General features: G+C 37.5%; 1 protein-coding gene across 4 annotated transcripts in view; it reads right to left on the reverse strand.

Annotated features, from left to right (window-relative positions):
* The window catches only part of MYZAP (myocardial zonula adherens protein), a 50,710-nt gene that overhangs the window by 24,510 nt on the left and 8,617 nt on the right, over nucleotides 1-17,583 (reverse strand). For all 4 annotated transcript variants that reach the window (XM_085233592.1, XM_085233593.1, XM_085233591.1 and 1 more), the window contains 4 exons: nucleotides 12,903-12,992; nucleotides 5,759-5,917; nucleotides 3,124-3,216; nucleotides 733-846 (listed from right to left, as the gene is read on the reverse strand). In XM_085233592.1, the coding sequence (XP_085089718.1) occupies nucleotides 733-846; nucleotides 3,124-3,216; nucleotides 5,759-5,917; nucleotides 12,903-12,992 (456 nt within the window). The remainder of the gene's footprint in view (nucleotides 1-732; nucleotides 847-3,123; nucleotides 3,217-5,758; nucleotides 5,918-12,902; nucleotides 12,993-17,583) is intronic.

Genomic DNA, 17,583 nt, shown 5'->3' on the forward strand with positions numbered 1-17,583 from the left:
ATCAATGTAGTGTGAACAGTTTTGCAAGTTTTAACATTTAAAATTGTTTTTTGTTGTATTTGGTTTGCTAGAGGGTGTTTCCATGAGGAACATACTCATTGAAATCAAGTCCTGGAACACAACAAAAAGAGGAAGGAATATGGATACATTTAAGTACAAATATTACTCCCAGTAATCTTCCTTTCTTCTCTCCAAGGGCCATATATATAAAACGTACTAAAGTGAGAAAAACTATGACATACAACAAAACAGGAACATTTGAGTTTAGGTACATGGGAATTTGGAATCCTTTAAAACAGAAAATACATCCCCACATTCTCCCTCCCCCAAAATTTCACAGGTATGTAAAGCTTCACAGGTGTTTAGCATCCACACATGCCACTTCCATTTCTATTAAATAGTAAAGGTAGGAGAGCCAGGAGGTGCTCTGTTTTGCACAACACAGAACAAATCACATTTTTACCTTAAGATATTTTGTAGAGACATGACTAGTGGCATTAGTCTGCAGCAGATCAGTATCTCTTGATTGTACAGTCTTTTAATATTGGTTGCAAAACAGTTGCTCTACTTTTTTCCTTAGTTTCACAAATTAGCTTCCTCATATATCCAAGACAACACTTTATGGGCTTGTTTAGTGTTAGAAACTATTTTTGTTATTCATTTTTAACATACGCTTTTAAATCCATGTCAGAAAAGGAAGTTGTCAGCTGTGAAACAGCTGTTAAAATGTACCTGCAAGTCTATTGATGCTGATGTCAAGGAGCTGTTCATTTCACTAAAGCTATCTAAGGCTGCAGCCTGCACTCGCACATGATTCTCTAAGGATTCCTGATGAGCATTTGTCACCTGAGCAGGAAAAAAAAAGAAGTTTTATATAGAATAATGATCAAGTTTACCTATTCTCTCAAAGGGACCTACAGAATAGATAGATCCCGTGGCTAATTTTCACAGTACTAGGATGCTTAAAATATATAGACCCCAAACCACACGCCTGTACCTCAAAAGCAAACAAGTAAAATATATAATTCAAATATGCTAACAGAAATAAAGTGAAAGTGGCTGTCTGCTGTTGAACAGTAATCAGTGTAAAACCTTTTCTGAAAGGATAAGAGGACATTTGATAAATGCCTATTCAGAAAGATTATATACAGAGAGTGGGTAGGTTGCTGGTGAAAATCAGAAGAATGCAAGAAATGAAGAATTCTAGAAAGGTTTGGGTGAAAGGTATAATAGCCTTAATAGAGAAGGAAGTGACTGAGTATGTAAAGAAGCAACATCAAGAGGACCGAAGAATCAAGCAGAACGAAGCAGGCAGGAGAAGTCAGCAGAGAACTATGTTGTGTGAAGATCTGTCTTCTTTTGTTGTGCACACACATACACACACTTGCATGCTTAAAAACTTGAGGAAATAAAAGCATAAAATGATACCGCTGAAGAGGTGACAGAAACCCAAACTGTGGAAATGATCAGGAACCATTTAGTAATAAAGAAGAAAATTGTTACTAATGGAAGCCAGCCCAACTTGGATTTATGTCATGGACCAGACAGATGCGTTTCTTGTTAAAGCATAAGAGCACCAGTGATCAATATGAATATCAATTAGTGTTTAGTAACAAAGTTATAAATAGATTAGGTCAGCCCAGGGAGCAGAAGCTATATAATTACTGCTAATTCTATACAAATGTGTGCTCAGTTAAAAACAAATGAAAACAGAAATGCTTTGGATAAATTAAAAAAGTTACAAGATAAGAACTTTTGTGAAGAAACTTACTGCCCGAGGTAGAGTATTTGAAGTACAAACTTCAAACTAACTTAATGAACAAAAAGTAGTCCTGGAAATTGATGGGAAAAAAAAGCATAGTGATTCAAAGCTGAAGCTAAGAGTATAGAAAGGATTTTAAGTAGGATCCTCAAACAGCATGGAAGGTGGCAGACATGTAGAAAACAAACAAAACCAAACAAATTTTAAAAAGCATATGTTATCAGATAGAAGAACACCTGTGCTTTTTTCCCAGGCACTCTTAATTATTAAGAAAGCGTGTGTGTGTTTCAGGAAGGATGTCTCAGTGTGCCATTAAGTTCAGAAAGAATCCTTCATAAACTGTTTATTTGCTTCAGAATTAGAGATTCTGCCAGAAGTGCTCAGAAACTATTAAGAGAGATTTTCAGACTCATGAAGGATTTCTACTGGTCCAGTGGAGGATCTGGAAGCATAGAATTTCATCATTGCTATTCAGTAAGGATCAACCAGAGAGAAGGCAAAGCTGCATCTAAGCCAGTGTTTGCCTACATGGTACTGGATGGGGGCTGCATATCGTCAGCATCACAAAGATATTTAATTTATTTCACAAAAATTCAGTTCTTCCCTCCCTCCTCTCAAGTTGGGGTGATTTTTAATTTTTTTTAATTTTTATACTACTTGACACAGAATTTTGTTCTGTGTTCTGATCTTTATATATAAACTGACAGTCTCCAAATGAGGAGGTAAGAAAGGCACAAGTCAGAGTCCCAGATCCTTGAAGTTATGAATATGTTTAGTTATCAAAGCTTCCTCTGAACCAAAGCTGTGAATAACAATACTGAATATAAAATCCACAGCAGGTTGTCAGTGATTTGTTGGACCAAAGAACTTATTTAAGACAAATGGTATTTCTACAGACTGCAGCAGCTCTTACTGAAAAAGCACAAAGAAAGAGTTCATCAAATGACCACCAAAAGGTTCCATTAAGAACTACAAGGTAAGTCATTTTAGGACTGCATTAAAGAATGCTGCTACTTCTTTTATATCATATTTAAACATTACAGTCACTAAAACAGAGCAGTCTGTTGAAACTACAACTTTAAGTTGCACAGGTCACTCCTAATTATATAATCAATATGTTTTTTCATTTCACATGGCAGCTTACTGCTACAAAGATCTCCAATAATTCCCAGATTGTCTAGAATGAACACGCACCCAGGCAATGCTATCAAAATTATCTTTCATTTCCAATAACCAAACAACTAATTCCATATGCAAAAGCATCCCTGTCCTACTTTACCTTCCTGGAGGGAAAAGGTAAATAGATAGTACAGGGACAAGTTAATGTCATATACTTTCCCTACAAGTGAATGCATACTTACTTTCAGTTCATTCGTAAGCTGCTGTATTTTTCGTTTCATTTCATCATACTCCCCATACATTTTCTTTCTTACTTTTTCCAGAGTTGCTCTCACCTGGTGTTAGAAAAATCACATGCCTTTATCAACCAGACTTACTGATGACACTGTTTGTACTGGGACACAGTATTTTGTTTCTGTATTCTTTTTTGTTACTTTTAGAATTGCCCATTATTAATCAAACTTTTTGTCAACACTAGTTCACTCTTAAGACTAGAACTTAATTCTTAAGAGCTGTCCACATAGGGATGATATAAACAAAAATCTGAGCAATTCTAAAATTCTCTGTACACTTAAAAACTACTAAATTAATAATTTAAATAACAAATTTCAATTAAATTATCCAGAAGACTAACTTATTTAGTTTACTAATTGAATTAAAATTAACTTGAACATACAATATTTTCTTTCTAAGAAAAGCATCCACTTACGGATTTCATATACGTTCATTCTATTACAGCACTTAATTAAGTTTTCACCAAGTGTCCTTTGAAAATAAATCCTTTAGCTTCACTGAATTTGGACTTCTAGGCTCATATCTAGCTAAACAATGTATTAGCATAAATTTACCAATTAATTACAAATCTGAAGAATAGAGTACCCAATCTGATCTTGTTTAATAACAATGGATGTAAATTATACTTTGCCTTTCTAAAAAAAAAATTAAAAAATAAAAGAAAGGAAAAAGGAAAAAAAAAAAAAAAAAAGTATGTTAAAAGCCAGCTTGGGTTTGCATGCCATTGAGAAACATGCAAAGAACCAAATTTTCTCAAGAGCACACATTGTAAACACTCATTAAATGCCTGCCTATAGTTTATCTTCCAGCTACGTAGCTCAAATTCTTTTTCTTCCCCTCCCCTCAGCTGAACACACGCTGGTTGCAGATTACCTAGGGCAGTCAGCTTACCTTGCATCTGCATAGCTGAAGTGGGGCTTGGAAAGGAACAAGGGAAAAGCATTAAAAGGGGGAAGTTTCTGGGAGCTCTGCAATATATGCCATCCCAGAAAGAGGACACTGGCCACCAAACCTACACAAGGAGTGGATGCAAGTCTATCCCAGACTGCATGTTTCCTTTGTGACGAGAAACACGGAAGGAAGCTGACTCCTGCACTTCTGAAGGAAGCACTCCTCATCCTGTCTCCACTCACACACATGCATCTGCCCACACACACACTTGCAAGGTGCAAGTTTGACACCAGTACAGGAAAAAGAAGCATCAGCAGTTCAGAACATAGCCTTCCATTTCTGGGCTAAGTCAGCATATTTGTGGCACAAGCTGAGGGCTCTGCTTATTAAGATGAAACTCATCTGGCAGGCCAAAATTCACAACTAGCATAGCTGATTCACACCCTCCACTTCTTCAAAGGTTTTACCCTTTTTTTTTTTTTTTTTTTTTTTTTTTTTTTTTTTTAAGAATTGATAACCAAGTCCCAAAACATGCTATCAGTCTGGTCTGACGTTTCTCACTTTGCCACAAGCCAACAGAGAAGTGCAGGGACTTGCTCCCAGTTCAAGCAACCTGAATCAAGTTCCAGAAGCAGTGCGGCCTAAGGAGCTGCACTGTGCTGTGTAACAATTCATCCATTCCTGACAGCACTTCAGATAAACTACACAGGCAGGAAAAGAGCAGATCATGTTCCTTGCAGTAGCAACATACCCTAAATGGCGAGTGCAGGTACTGGAGTATTAAACACTGGGAGCTTGAAATCTGTGAGTAATAAAGGAGCAAAACAAGTGCTGATAGCTGGAGACCAGGCAGATGCTAAGAGTACACATAATTACAGTCCCCTAGACTGCTGGCTTGACGCAGTGTTCCTCCCTTTTATATCAACACAGTTCTCCTGCACTTGAGTCATTGTAAGATGATAACCATTGACCAATAGCTTCCTGGGTGGCAAAGGAAGATGGAAAGAGGTCTAATTATTCACTCTGGGCTAATTAGAAGGTTATTGCCAAAGCCTGAGAGACAAGGACTGACAGGCAAAGAGATGGTGAGTCTTGAGCACAAAAATGAGCAGCATCAGAAATTCATTTTTTTCTTTCAGTACAGTTTCTGCCAATTATGCTAAATGAGCATGCACAAAGAAAGTAGTACAAAGTCATCTTATTAGGCTGACTATTTTAAGGCTGCCCCAAAACATACCCAAGTGATTTTACTATATCACCTAATTTGGGAGCCTTTTCAAAACTGTGATGGAGGAGGGGGAAGCAGAAGATAAGAGAGAGTTCATCCTTTCAGGTGTCTGCTTACAAAGTTTATCCTGCATAACATTTGAAATTATGAAGGCTTCAGGATGGGAACCTTAAAATCAGTTAGGCAGCTTGCTTGTCCAGCTGTAACCCCCCCCCCAACAGTCACTAAGCATTATGGAGTATTATCTGGCACAGAGGATGTGAGCTTCAATCACGTAGCTTCTAGGTACTTAAGTTTTTTTCAACTCAAGAAGTAACAAGGCAAACCATTAGCTTCAGAATGGGTTCTCTATTCAAATTTGAGGTTATTTGGTGTGACATCAGTCATCCCACATACACTCACAGCTCTACAGAAGTATATGGAAGGGATATCAGACAAATTCTGAAGGCAAAAGCATAACTCACTTCTTTAATGTAATTCATCTCCTCTTTCAGCTGATCAGCCGACCAGCCATAAACCACCATTTCTCTCTTATGGTTGTTGTCAGTCCGGTGCACGACGCCATACACCATTCCATGAGAGAGCTTCCCCGGAGACATGCCATTTGGTACATGGTAGAGCTCCTTAAAAACAAATCATACTTTATTTCAAACAAGTTCTAGAATGATTTAAAAATTGAATAAAGGCAGTAACATAAGACAAGCCATCTATAGTGAAAGAACAGCAGTAGCTAAGAACATTAGATCCCAAATGCCTGGGGGCCAAATTGTCAACCTTTGTATTTTGAGATGATCAATGGTTAGTTTATAATCATCTTAGATGTCAATTTTCCACTAGCTTTAATGAAAATGGTATGTGTGTAGCCAAGAGCAACAGATGGATTATTGCAAGGAGAGAGATGTGAGAGAGAAAGTTCTGGTTTATATGGTACTTTTCTGCATTCTTCTGGAGGACTGTTTGCTCTTACAGTTTCCTTTTGAATTCTTGCAAACACAAAAATTCCAGTGTCCCTTGTAAAGTCTGTGCTGTGCAAAACATCAAAATTCACAAGTTTAATCTAAATATTTAGACAGTTCTCAGAAGAAAATGAAACTGAAACTTCAAAGCTCTATGTGAGACTTCAGAAAATATCATTTTATCTTGTAGATAAACAACCTATAATCTTAGTTTTCATTTTAGGCTAAACACCTCCAAAACAATCAAAAATCCATTTCAGTCTGTAATTATCTTATAGAACATGTACAGCTGATGTTATAAGAGCCAAAGCAATGCTATGAAACAGCATTCTTGTGCGTGTTTCAGTGTTCTGAACTACTATAGAAGGGCTTGATAGGAAAGTAAAGTGGCAGCTTTTGTGCTTGTGTTTGATATTTTAGCAATCTGCAGAAATTTCTAGAAGCATATTTGTATAAACTTATGTCTTGAGGGGTGGCCAGCAGGGACAGGGAGGTGATTGTCCCCCTCTACTCTGCTCTTGTGAGGCCCCACCTGCAGTGCTGTGTCCAGGTCTCCTGCAGCAATTACCTGAAGTGAATCAGACTCCAGAATTATTAATTTATATTCCTGATTACAAAGATTTTGAGAAACTAGCTCAGATAGACATCCATGTTTTTGCTTTTAAAATGAGGAAAAAAAAAATTATATCATTTAACTTTGAATATCTGCAAACTGAGAACCTAAAATGAACAATTATTTGTGAACATGAAGTTAGAAAGACAGTCTTGAAAAAAAAAGCTGTTACTGAATAGTTTTGCGCATTGTCTTACTTTTAAAAGCCAGTGATGGGGACAAATCACTCACAGGTAACTTCACTGAACTTACTTTTGCATGCCAAATTTACCAAGGTGTCAATAGATATGAGATTACTTTTGAAAATATTTGAGTTTGTTTTGTTATTCAGTAATGATACAGTATTGAAACTCACAGACTTTTGAGACTCTTTAGTAAATTAGTAGTCTAAACACTATCTAAATATTCTCCTCCATATCAAACAGAGGCAGAAGGAGGTGAAACTCATTATTTTATATCCACACACAACTGTATCCCAGCAAGTCTTTAGTTCTTACCATGATAGGTGATGGTAGTAACTGTAGTCTAATGCAATAGCTCTTCCTGTTTTTACAGCCAAACACAGCTACAGTGACAACATAAGAATAAATATTTCTTTGGGTAGGGTGAAAATGAACAGGATAATCTATCTGTATTAAAAGTAATGGGTAAAAATGCAAATCTGTTGTATATAGTATAGAATAAAATAAAGTTGTGTCCCTCCTGCATTGGCATTGCCTGATGACACTGAAATGGCTTTATTGTATCATTACTGGCTTAATCATTTTGCTGAAGTTCTGTGCGCATGCAGGGCTGGGAGGGGAACAATCCTGGAGTAGACACCTGATAAAGACAGTTTCAACCAAGAGAAAAAAAACTGGTCACCTAGCCCTATCTATAACAGATATTATTTTGCATGTTGAAAACGCCATATGCAGAGCTTTGTATCCTGATAACCAAAAGTTACATAGTTATGATTTGCTTGTTTTTCTCTTCTCTTTACATGCATACAGACAAAAATCCTGCACCTGATTACTTGAGAATAAATACAGGAACTAGATGGGGATATGACTCAAAACTTTTGTATCTGTTTACTTCCAGGGTTGTACAGTTGCTTTGGTAGTTTCATTTCAGCTCCTCCCCTGCATCTGGATGAAGGGATTAAATACAAGTTTCCATCTTCCAGATAACAAGATGAATAATCGCTTTGATTGTTTAGAGGTTACTAAGGCCCCAGACACTGAATTCATAAATCCATAAACTTTACCCATTCTAATTCATATTTTATGAGGTGAACAGCTGAATACTAGAAACTGCTAAGATCCTTTGTGCCTCGGAAACATTAGCAGAATTGTTTAAAGTTCTGTTTGCAGAATTCTGTATGAAGATTATGATCAAGTTCCTTATTTTTAGAACATTACAAACACATTTCCAAGCAATGCTTTAGAAGACTCATCCCTCTCTAGCAAAGGAGGATAGATTCAGACCACTAGTTTTGCAGCAAGAGAATCAATCATCCATGACACTTCAATATTTCACAGATGAACAGATTTAAATTTACATCATAATAGGCACATAATGAGCATCATAAGTATGCATAAAGCCAGACTGGTCACACTTCTCCAGCAATGATGACACAACTGTCTGTCATCTATATTTGCACAAGCCTCCCAAGATTTCTTTGTCACTTCTCTTTCAGAAGATTAAAGGAATCTCCATCATCTGTTGAGAGTTCCAGTTCTGCCATGTACTACTTACAATACAGGATACTGCTTTTACTTCTCATTGTTTTGCTCTGTCTTCCATATATATCCACTCTCAAAATTCACTTTTCTGACAAGATTCTCACCCCTCTCCTTTCTAAGGCATCTCAGTGATGATAACAGAATAAGTAAGTACTATAAAATTAACCAGAAGAGTAGGTGAAGCTGGCAGGTTTCTTTAGATTGGACAACCATTGCTTCTAAGGTCAAAATATCATCCCAATCTAGAGCATTTTTTTCACTCCCCAACTGCCTGTGCACTTCCAGCACTGGAACAATACCTTTTCCAAGTACGATTTCTTGCTGCAAAATTTTCTTGAAGGCCCTTATCTGAAAAGGGCATACTAACCTTAAGAAACTCATAAATATTTCTTTGTGGCTATAGTCAGTTATATGACAACTCAAGTTAACCACAACAACACATTATGCTGATGTATACGAAGGCAGCTTCCAGGAACATGCTTCATCTAAGCTGTAGCAACAGTCACGTTGCAGTTGGTGCGATCACACCACATATCCTAAAGAAAAGCACACTGTGTTTATTTAATTAATAAATATTTAATACAGAAGCTGACACCCCAAGGTTGCAAAAGCCTTAATAATTGCCATGCATCCTGTTTATATCTGTTCAAATACATAGCATAAGCAATGTCTGAAGCCAGTATAAACTCTGAAACGAGTACAAACTCATATTTAAATGTGATTTGTGAGCTGCTTTTCATACTGCACATGGTTTATCAGCACTATGTAAATGTGGAAAATACGCTAAGACATAGACACAAGTGTTCTTAAACTCATGACATTAAATAAGAAGCCTCACAACACATTTCCACTTCTAAACTCTTTGAAATATTGTAGAATTTAGGTGCCACGTCTAATCAAATAAACTGTTTCCATAATGCCACTCTTTATACATTAAGAAAGTAAAGTAAGACAAATACATTAGCTACCAGAGGTAGCTACCACTGGAATTATTTCTGTGGCTTTCATTTAATGCTGGTTTTAATAAAGAGCTGCTTAAGTAGCACATAAAAAACAGAATTAGTGCTGGAGAGGCTGAGAAACAGTAACATCAGCCACCTGTAGCAGGTGAACCACATTTGTTATGTCACAACTCCTGCTATGCTGGTGGGAGTGGGCTGGCAGCCACAGATCAGTAGAGAAAATAGGCACTGTCCTAGATTCAAAGTGCACAACAGCCTCATATTCATTGCACTCATATTCCTTGATCCAGGTCTGACATGAGTTTCTCTTGATTATCTGCATCACACAGTGGAGAAAATTCCACTTCTGGCTTCTGTACAGCCTACATTTTAGCTAGGGGAAAAATGTTTGCTCTGCTTTTGTATTTCTGCTTAGGAAGCAATAAGGATTTCACCTCTAGGATGTGAATAATTTAAAAATGTAATTTAAAGAGTTAGAGGATATATAAAGCAAAAGTATTGGTTAAAGGTTAAGACTAAATGCTGTTCAAAGTCTACTGAAAGCCTCAAAACCAGTAAAATAAGACGAATTTATAAAGCATGATTTCATTTTCATTCTCTGTCCACTTGCTCAAAGGAAAAAAAGAAAAAAATCTCCATACATATCTCAGTATTCTGCCCTCAAATATCTAGCTGCAGCTTCCAATGACACTTCCAAATTTAGCCATGACAGTGAAGAAAGGGCCTGACTGATAAAAATAAGCCCAAGCCCAAACAGAGACAATACTATTGTTCAGTTGCATTTTATTATGCAGGGCAAGGCAGGCTTCAGAACACACAGATATTGCTTATGATCTGACCAGCACAATAATCCTTTGTACCTCATGGTGAAGTAAACAGCCTCATACTACTTTCATTTATTGCCTATCAGTAATAGGAGCAATGGAACAAAATTTTGGTAGTTCCAGACACTCTCAGTCTGAAGTGCTAACAATTCAGATATTTAGCTTTTTGCCAATGAAAGTAAACCACTCAATCAACTTGTACTTGTGACTTCAGTTCTCGCATGTTTTTTTCATCACAGACTAAACAGGAATACAGACATTCAGCCTGACACACACAGCACAAGTTCTCTCCCTTCAGTTTTTGAAATCATCATCTAACTGGGTACCATCTTTTACAAAAGTCAGGCAGAGGCCATCCTCCTGTCTGCAGTAATTTTGTCGTAACAAAAATGCCAGCTCTGCCACTTTGTTCTATTTTTTACACTGGCTCATTTTTATTCCATATCAGAATGGCAATAAATAAATCAGTCTAGAAACATAATGCACTGATAGAGATTTAATGAAATACAGCATATATTTTCTGCTCAACTTGGACTGCAATGAAAAAATCTAAGTTAAAATCTATTGACATTACGAATAAAGCATCAGTTCTGAACTGCTAGTGAGCTCCAAAGCAAGATGCTAGCAAGTTCAGTGCTAGCAGGGGCTCCTGTACAGCTGATTTTGCAGCTGCTACACTTTACAATAGTATTCAGTTCCAGAGAATACAGAAAATAAAAAAATAACCAGCAAGCCATCGCTATGTCACATCAGGGCAGCTCAAAATCACCTCCTTCTAATGAAAGATTAGAACGAGAAGATTACAGCTAAATGTCACGCCATGGTGTATTTATAGTTTTCTGGCATTCCCTTTGACACAGCAAGGTCTATGCTCTCCTCCCTCACTTCTTGTCTGCCCAAAGAGGAGACAGCCATGCAGCCATGCTCAGATCACCCAATCTGCTGCAAGTCTTCAGCAAACACTGCACAAATCCTCTGGTTACCCTCGCAGTTTATTTGTGTAAATCAACAGTTGTACTACTTCGATATTAATTTTTTTTTTCCAAATGCTTTTCTTTGCACACAGCATTAAAGACAGCACAGAACTCTAACTTCCAAGTCCTGCTGTTGCATTTGATTCTTGGTGAAGCTGTGTGTTTTGACATTAAATTGCAAAGTGTAAGGCAGAAAGGTGAGCACTTCTCTAATTTCTCTCTATTAGCATTATCTCCAAAAGGGGAATGCAGCTCTTATAGGACCATATGAGAATTATCTAACAGTTGTAAAATTTCTTATTCTCAATGTGATGTACAGAATTTCATTAACACTGAGTGAGCTGAAGATGGGTGGATCAGCAGAGATATCTGATCACTGCTCTCAGAAGAATTATTTGGTGTAGGTTTTTTTGTTGCTTTTGGTTTGGTTTTTTGAAGCTTACAGTAAGATAAAACTATCAGAGTAGGACTAGTCAAGGATCTTGTGTGTACTATAAGTTACTGTGTAACTAAATCAAATACACAAAGCAATATATTACATAGTCAGTACAAATCTACAGGTAATAAATTCCTGTCTTGTTTTAGAGCCATGAGGAAAAAACAGTTCATGTTCAGTGATTTTTTTTTTGTACTTGCTTCATGTTCAGTGTATTTTTTTGAATTACACAAGAAAACATAAAACAAGTAAATGACACAATTACTCCGTGTTGTTCTTTTTTAATTGCCAAGACGCTGAACAATTACAGCCCAACCAGTTCTGAAGATTTTATATACACTTTCTAAAAGTGTACAATATAGCTCTCATTAAATACAGAATCTGGCAGAGAAAAAGAAGTCACATAAGGAAGTGACCAAGAAGCCCTACTCACTGGCGCTTCTTTCTCATTATTACACTACTCAGCACAGTAAAATGAGTAAGCCATGAGTCAATAACTGTCCTCCTCAAAAACAAACTTATAGTACTCTTAGGGCAATGGGTCCATATGTTTCAGCTAGACTGGGGATTTCTGCAATCAGATACAGACAAAACTAAGCGATGGGTGAAAATATTTTGCTACAACTAAACACCTTCTGTACACATTTAATTATTACAATCTACTGGTCCCAAAATCAGCTGATGCAGAAAACATCCAAGTCTCAGGCAATCCAGCTCACACACACAGTAAAGGCTCATTTCTCACACACTTAAGCCTATATGAAACATAAAATTCCTCACTTCAGGTGAGGATCGAGACTTTGCTTAATGAAAGACACTGCTGCTTATAGCAATCCAGAATATAGATATTAAATACTCAAGTTCTAAAAATACTTTAGTCACACATCGCTGTCAATCTCTGTGCTGGTTGTCTAGTACTATCCTTCCACTTTGCATGATGTTTTGCTGTTCCCAACACCAGAGCTCAGGCTCAAAGTTTACAGCTGACTTGCTCAGCATCCACATGCTCTTCCATCTTCCAAGATGATCCAGTTACCAAAACAACTAAAATCAGCTTCCACAGATGCCAATATTTACTCCTTGTTTGTACAACATTTAATTGGAATTGCTAAAACTTACATGTTTCTTTCTGTCAGGTTCTTTTGCTCCCTGTTCAGGCTGTGAGACTTCATCAGGTGGTACTGTTAAACGTAGTCTGCAAACATTCATCTGAAAGAAAAACAAAAGTTTGCTTTTAGATTTAAGTGCTACAAAAATTAATTTTAACAACTTGCTTTGCAAAATGCACTGTGCTAACATTCAAGTTTTCATTCATTATTTTCTACTTACTTCCAATCAGCTGACAAAAAAGTAAGCTATTTGTAAAAGGCTAGAGAGTTTTTTAGCTGGCAAGAAATAATTCAAGGGCATCCGTAATTACATACCTGAAATAGCAAAACAAACAAACAACAACAACAACAACAACAACAAAAAAACCTTTTCCATTAACAACATGTTCTTACAAACTCATAAATGACATTGAGAGCTCAGATATCAGAACAATGAATGTAATTTCCTAGTTTCTCAGCTTTGTTTGCAGATTTGGCATACTTTTAATCTTCAAAAGGGATTATTTAGAAACACAAAGGATGTTCTGGAGTGAATATCCCTTTTTTGTTCAGTATTGGATCCAAGAGTATATCAGTACAGAAATTCCACTAAATTCTAACAGAAATATTACTGAAATGTTATATACAAAATTGCAAAATTGCTTGTAAAAGAAAAGCCTCAGAATTCTTCACAGAAAATGTAAGAAACAGGCCAGGGGAACTGATACTTTTTTACCCTCTATCACTCCTGGCCATACTTTTGGCTGAGATCTTTGCTGTAACAGTATTTTTAAAGCATCATATCTCATACAAGAAACTTGGTTACAAACATTAGTCTTATCTGTACACGAGACTTCTTTGTAGAAAACAATCCTAAGTCCTAAACAGAGCAAATGATGAAATGATGAAATGAGCAAATGATGAAATGAGAATTTCTTGTCTAAATTCAAAGTTTCACAAAATCTTGAAATCTCAGCTATCTGTTGACAAAAATGACTCTAAGCTGTTCTTCAAACAGCTAAAGCACCTCTTTCTGTGGGCCATCACCAGTGTTGCATAGCCCAGTGTCTTTTCTGATCCAGATGTCTTTAGTTTCTCATAACTGCCTATATCCAGCCATGCAGAATCATAGAATGGCTTGAGCTGGATGGACCTTAGAGGCTAGTTCCAACCTCTCTGTTGTGTGCAGAGTTGCCACCCACCAGATCCTCAGGCTGCCCAAGGTCCCATACAACCTGATCTTGAATGCTGCCATGGATGGAACATTAACAACTTCTGTTCCACTGCCTCACTACTCTGAGTAAGGAATTTATTCCTAACATCTAACCTAAATTTCCCTTCTTTTATTTTAAAACCACTCCCCTTTTCCTATCACTATCTGGCCATGTGAAAATTTGGTCCTCCTCCTGTTCATAAGTTCCCTTCGACTACTGCAAGGTTGCAACATCTCCCCTGAGCCTTCTCTTCTCCAAGCTAAACAAGATCAAGTCCCTCAAACTTTCTTCACAGGACAGTGGTCCAGCCCTTTGATCACCTTGGTGGCCTGCCTGCTCCAACAGGTCCACATCCTTCTCATACTGGGTGCCTCAGGCCCGGATGCAGTATTCCAAACGGGGCCTCACAAGAGCAGAGTAGACAGGAACAATCAACTCCTTCTTCCTGCTTGTTAGTCAGCAGCGTGGGATACAGTCAGCCATCTATGCTGCAAGAGCACACTGCTGGCTCATGTCCAGCTTTTCTTCCACCAGGACCCCCAAGTCCTTCTCCACAGAGCTTCTCTCATTAAGTTCTTCTCCCAGTCTATACACATATCTGGGATTGCCCTGACCCAGGTGCAGCACCTTGCACTTAGCTTTCTTGAATCTCACTAGGTTCATATGGACCCACCTTTCAAGCCTGTCCAGGTGTCTCTGGATGGCATCCCTTCCTTCTATTGTGTCAACTGCACCACTCAACTTGGTGTCACCCACAAGCTTGCTGAGGGCGCACTTGATCCCAGTATGTCTATGTTGATGAAGATGTTGAAGAGCACCAGTCCCAAGACAAACATCTGCGGGTCACCACTCATGTCCAGCCTTCACCTGGCCATAGAGCCATTGACCACGACTCTCTGTCTGCAGCCATCCAACCAACTCTATTGAATAGTCCAGTTTTCAAATCCATATTTTTCATTTAGAGATAGGGATATGGTGTGGAATCATGCCAAAAGAAATACACATTCTTGCTCTCTGAAGTACAGCTTTCCATCAGTCTTGCCCAAAAAAGATCACAGTTCATGTCTTGATCATTATAGCATTTCCTTTTGCTTCAAAAATCAACAATCATGCTCTACTTGCTGGTATTCACAGCATAGCAGCAAAGTACTACTCACAGACTCCAAATTTCACCATTTCAACATCCAATTCTTCAAATAGTCTCTCATATCAAATGTCTTCTCTTTACTTTCAAGACTCTTCAAAATGCAATCTCCCCATAGCACCACTATTCAGAATCTCTATAACAGAGATTCTCATTCTCCCTGCTTCCAAACAATTGACCCTTTTCAACTTTTAAAACAAGAAGCATTCATTTTTTCTTCTTCCCAAGGAAAAAGATTAGAAGAACTATCTGCAAATATCTGCATCAAATGCAGACTTTCTTTAAATCCCATCAAGAGGACCAATCAACACCGACAGAACATCAACTATATTATAAAATGCCACTTTCTGCTGCCTTCTATCTTCTTTTAGGTCTCTTTAGTCTGCAGTGCCTTCTATCAATAAGAAAAATGTTCTGAGATAATGTTTATGTAAAACGTGTGATCCATATTTGTATTATAAAAAGGGGAAAAAGTGTGCATAACAAGATCAAGCTAAAGTACAACCTACTATTTAGATCCATCTGTGGAGGGTACTTTCTGTGAAATGAGCTCTTCACCATTATTTCATCATTCAGCCATATGCTATCAGTTCAAGAACAAGAAGCCACAGAGAAAGTGATAGAAGAAAGAAAGTTCAGCACAAAAGTGAGTTATGTTTTAATATTTCCTAGATAATTCTGAAACAATGAAGCAGGTTTGAAAAAGATAGGGCCTTGCACATTGGCTTTAGACTCTGATTGAGTGCTATCTGTCTTCTTCTGAGAATACCAGACTTTTCCCTTACACTGCAGAAACAGTCAGTCCTCTCTGCTTACAAGTTATCAAGATACATTAATAATAAATTCCTCAGTGCTAGAGCTCACTGATTCATCAAGTAATTAATACTATGCTTTATCACCTATTTAATATCCATTTCCCCCTGCTCTTTCTTCTCATTGGCTTAGTAAGGCTCTTTCCTCTAAAACAAGTGTGTTTACAACAAAAAGGGAAAGAGATACTGGCATTCATCCATGTAGTCAAACAAAGAAAGACCAGACCTGTAAATAGGAAATAGTACTGAGTTTGTGCTGTGCAGGAAGTGACAGATGAGGCCAACTTTTTCTTATAGGGGTTTCAAATGAAAGAAAAGTAAGTTAAATCAAATAAAACGACTCTTAGGAGAAAACATGACCAACACCTCAAAGAAATAGAAACGTATACTGACGGGCAACTCAATGTCAGATGAAATGGAGTTGTGTAAGTTTTTCTGAAGCTGGCAAATGGTTTGCTTGTCAGTCAGCAAAGGACTAATTATAGCCAACACATTTATAGGTTCATGGTGCCGTGATTGTAAATAAGTAATTATCCCTGTATGTGTATACCATTAGTGAATCATGACTGCCTGTCACATTACAGCAGTGCATGTGTTACAAGTTTACTATGAAGAAAAATCACAGAAACCCAGAAGGAAAGCAGGCAAGTTGTAACAACTAGCTTGGAAATACAAATCAATAACAGTAATTTGTTGAGACTAAGAACACTGTATAAAAGGTTGATAATATTTAAACTATTTTTCTTGCTTTTTGTATTATTTATTCTTTTTACACTGTCTTCTCTATTACCTCCCTAAATCACACTTCAATTTTTTTTCCACTTCCTAGTTTCCAAGTTAGCTCCTAACTACTGAGACACCTCAAATCACAACCATATTTTCAGCAGTATTTCTGACAAAAAATGAAGACATAATGCTTCGCTTTGCTGCCTGCTGCACATAAATGCCATTGAGAGGGTGGTATGAGCAGTCATCTGACAATTCCAGCCTTGAAGTCACGCCCAGGGAGCTTGTATCACAGTGGCAAAATGCCACTCAGTTTTGAATTCCTTGCTGGGACAACCTTATACAGGCTGTACTCTTACCATTGTTTATAACAATTGCACTTCCGTAACATCTCTGGGGAAACTGCAGAAAATGTACAATGTAGCCACTCTCTCCTATTCTTCCTGGACTACAGATGATGCATGCTACCTAATGACAGAAGTACACGCCAATACTCGTTGAAATTCACAAACACTGTAGAGATTAGAAGGGAAAAAACAGCAGGCACCACTTTCCCTATAACCTTCAGAAGCAATTATGGATGCTGTGTCTATACTGTTTTTGCAATGTAGTGCTTCCTAAAGAAACAGCTGTCCCAGCCATTTGTCGGCAAGTTTACTTGACCAAATGAATGAGCAGGCTCATACAGAAATCACAGCCAGCCCTCTTCCAGCAGCAAAACATGGCTGTAGTGATGTCCTAACATGGAAATAAAATCATAACAGGAAGAGTCTCAACTCGCTGCCAAACAGTGGCAGAATAACATGTAACCAAGGA

Source organism: Meleagris gallopavo, chromosome 12, assembly GCF_905368555.1.
Source record: "Meleagris gallopavo chromosome 12, MGAL_WU_HG_1.1, whole genome shotgun sequence".
NCBI lineage: Eukaryota > Metazoa > Chordata > Aves > Galliformes > Phasianidae > Meleagris > Meleagris gallopavo.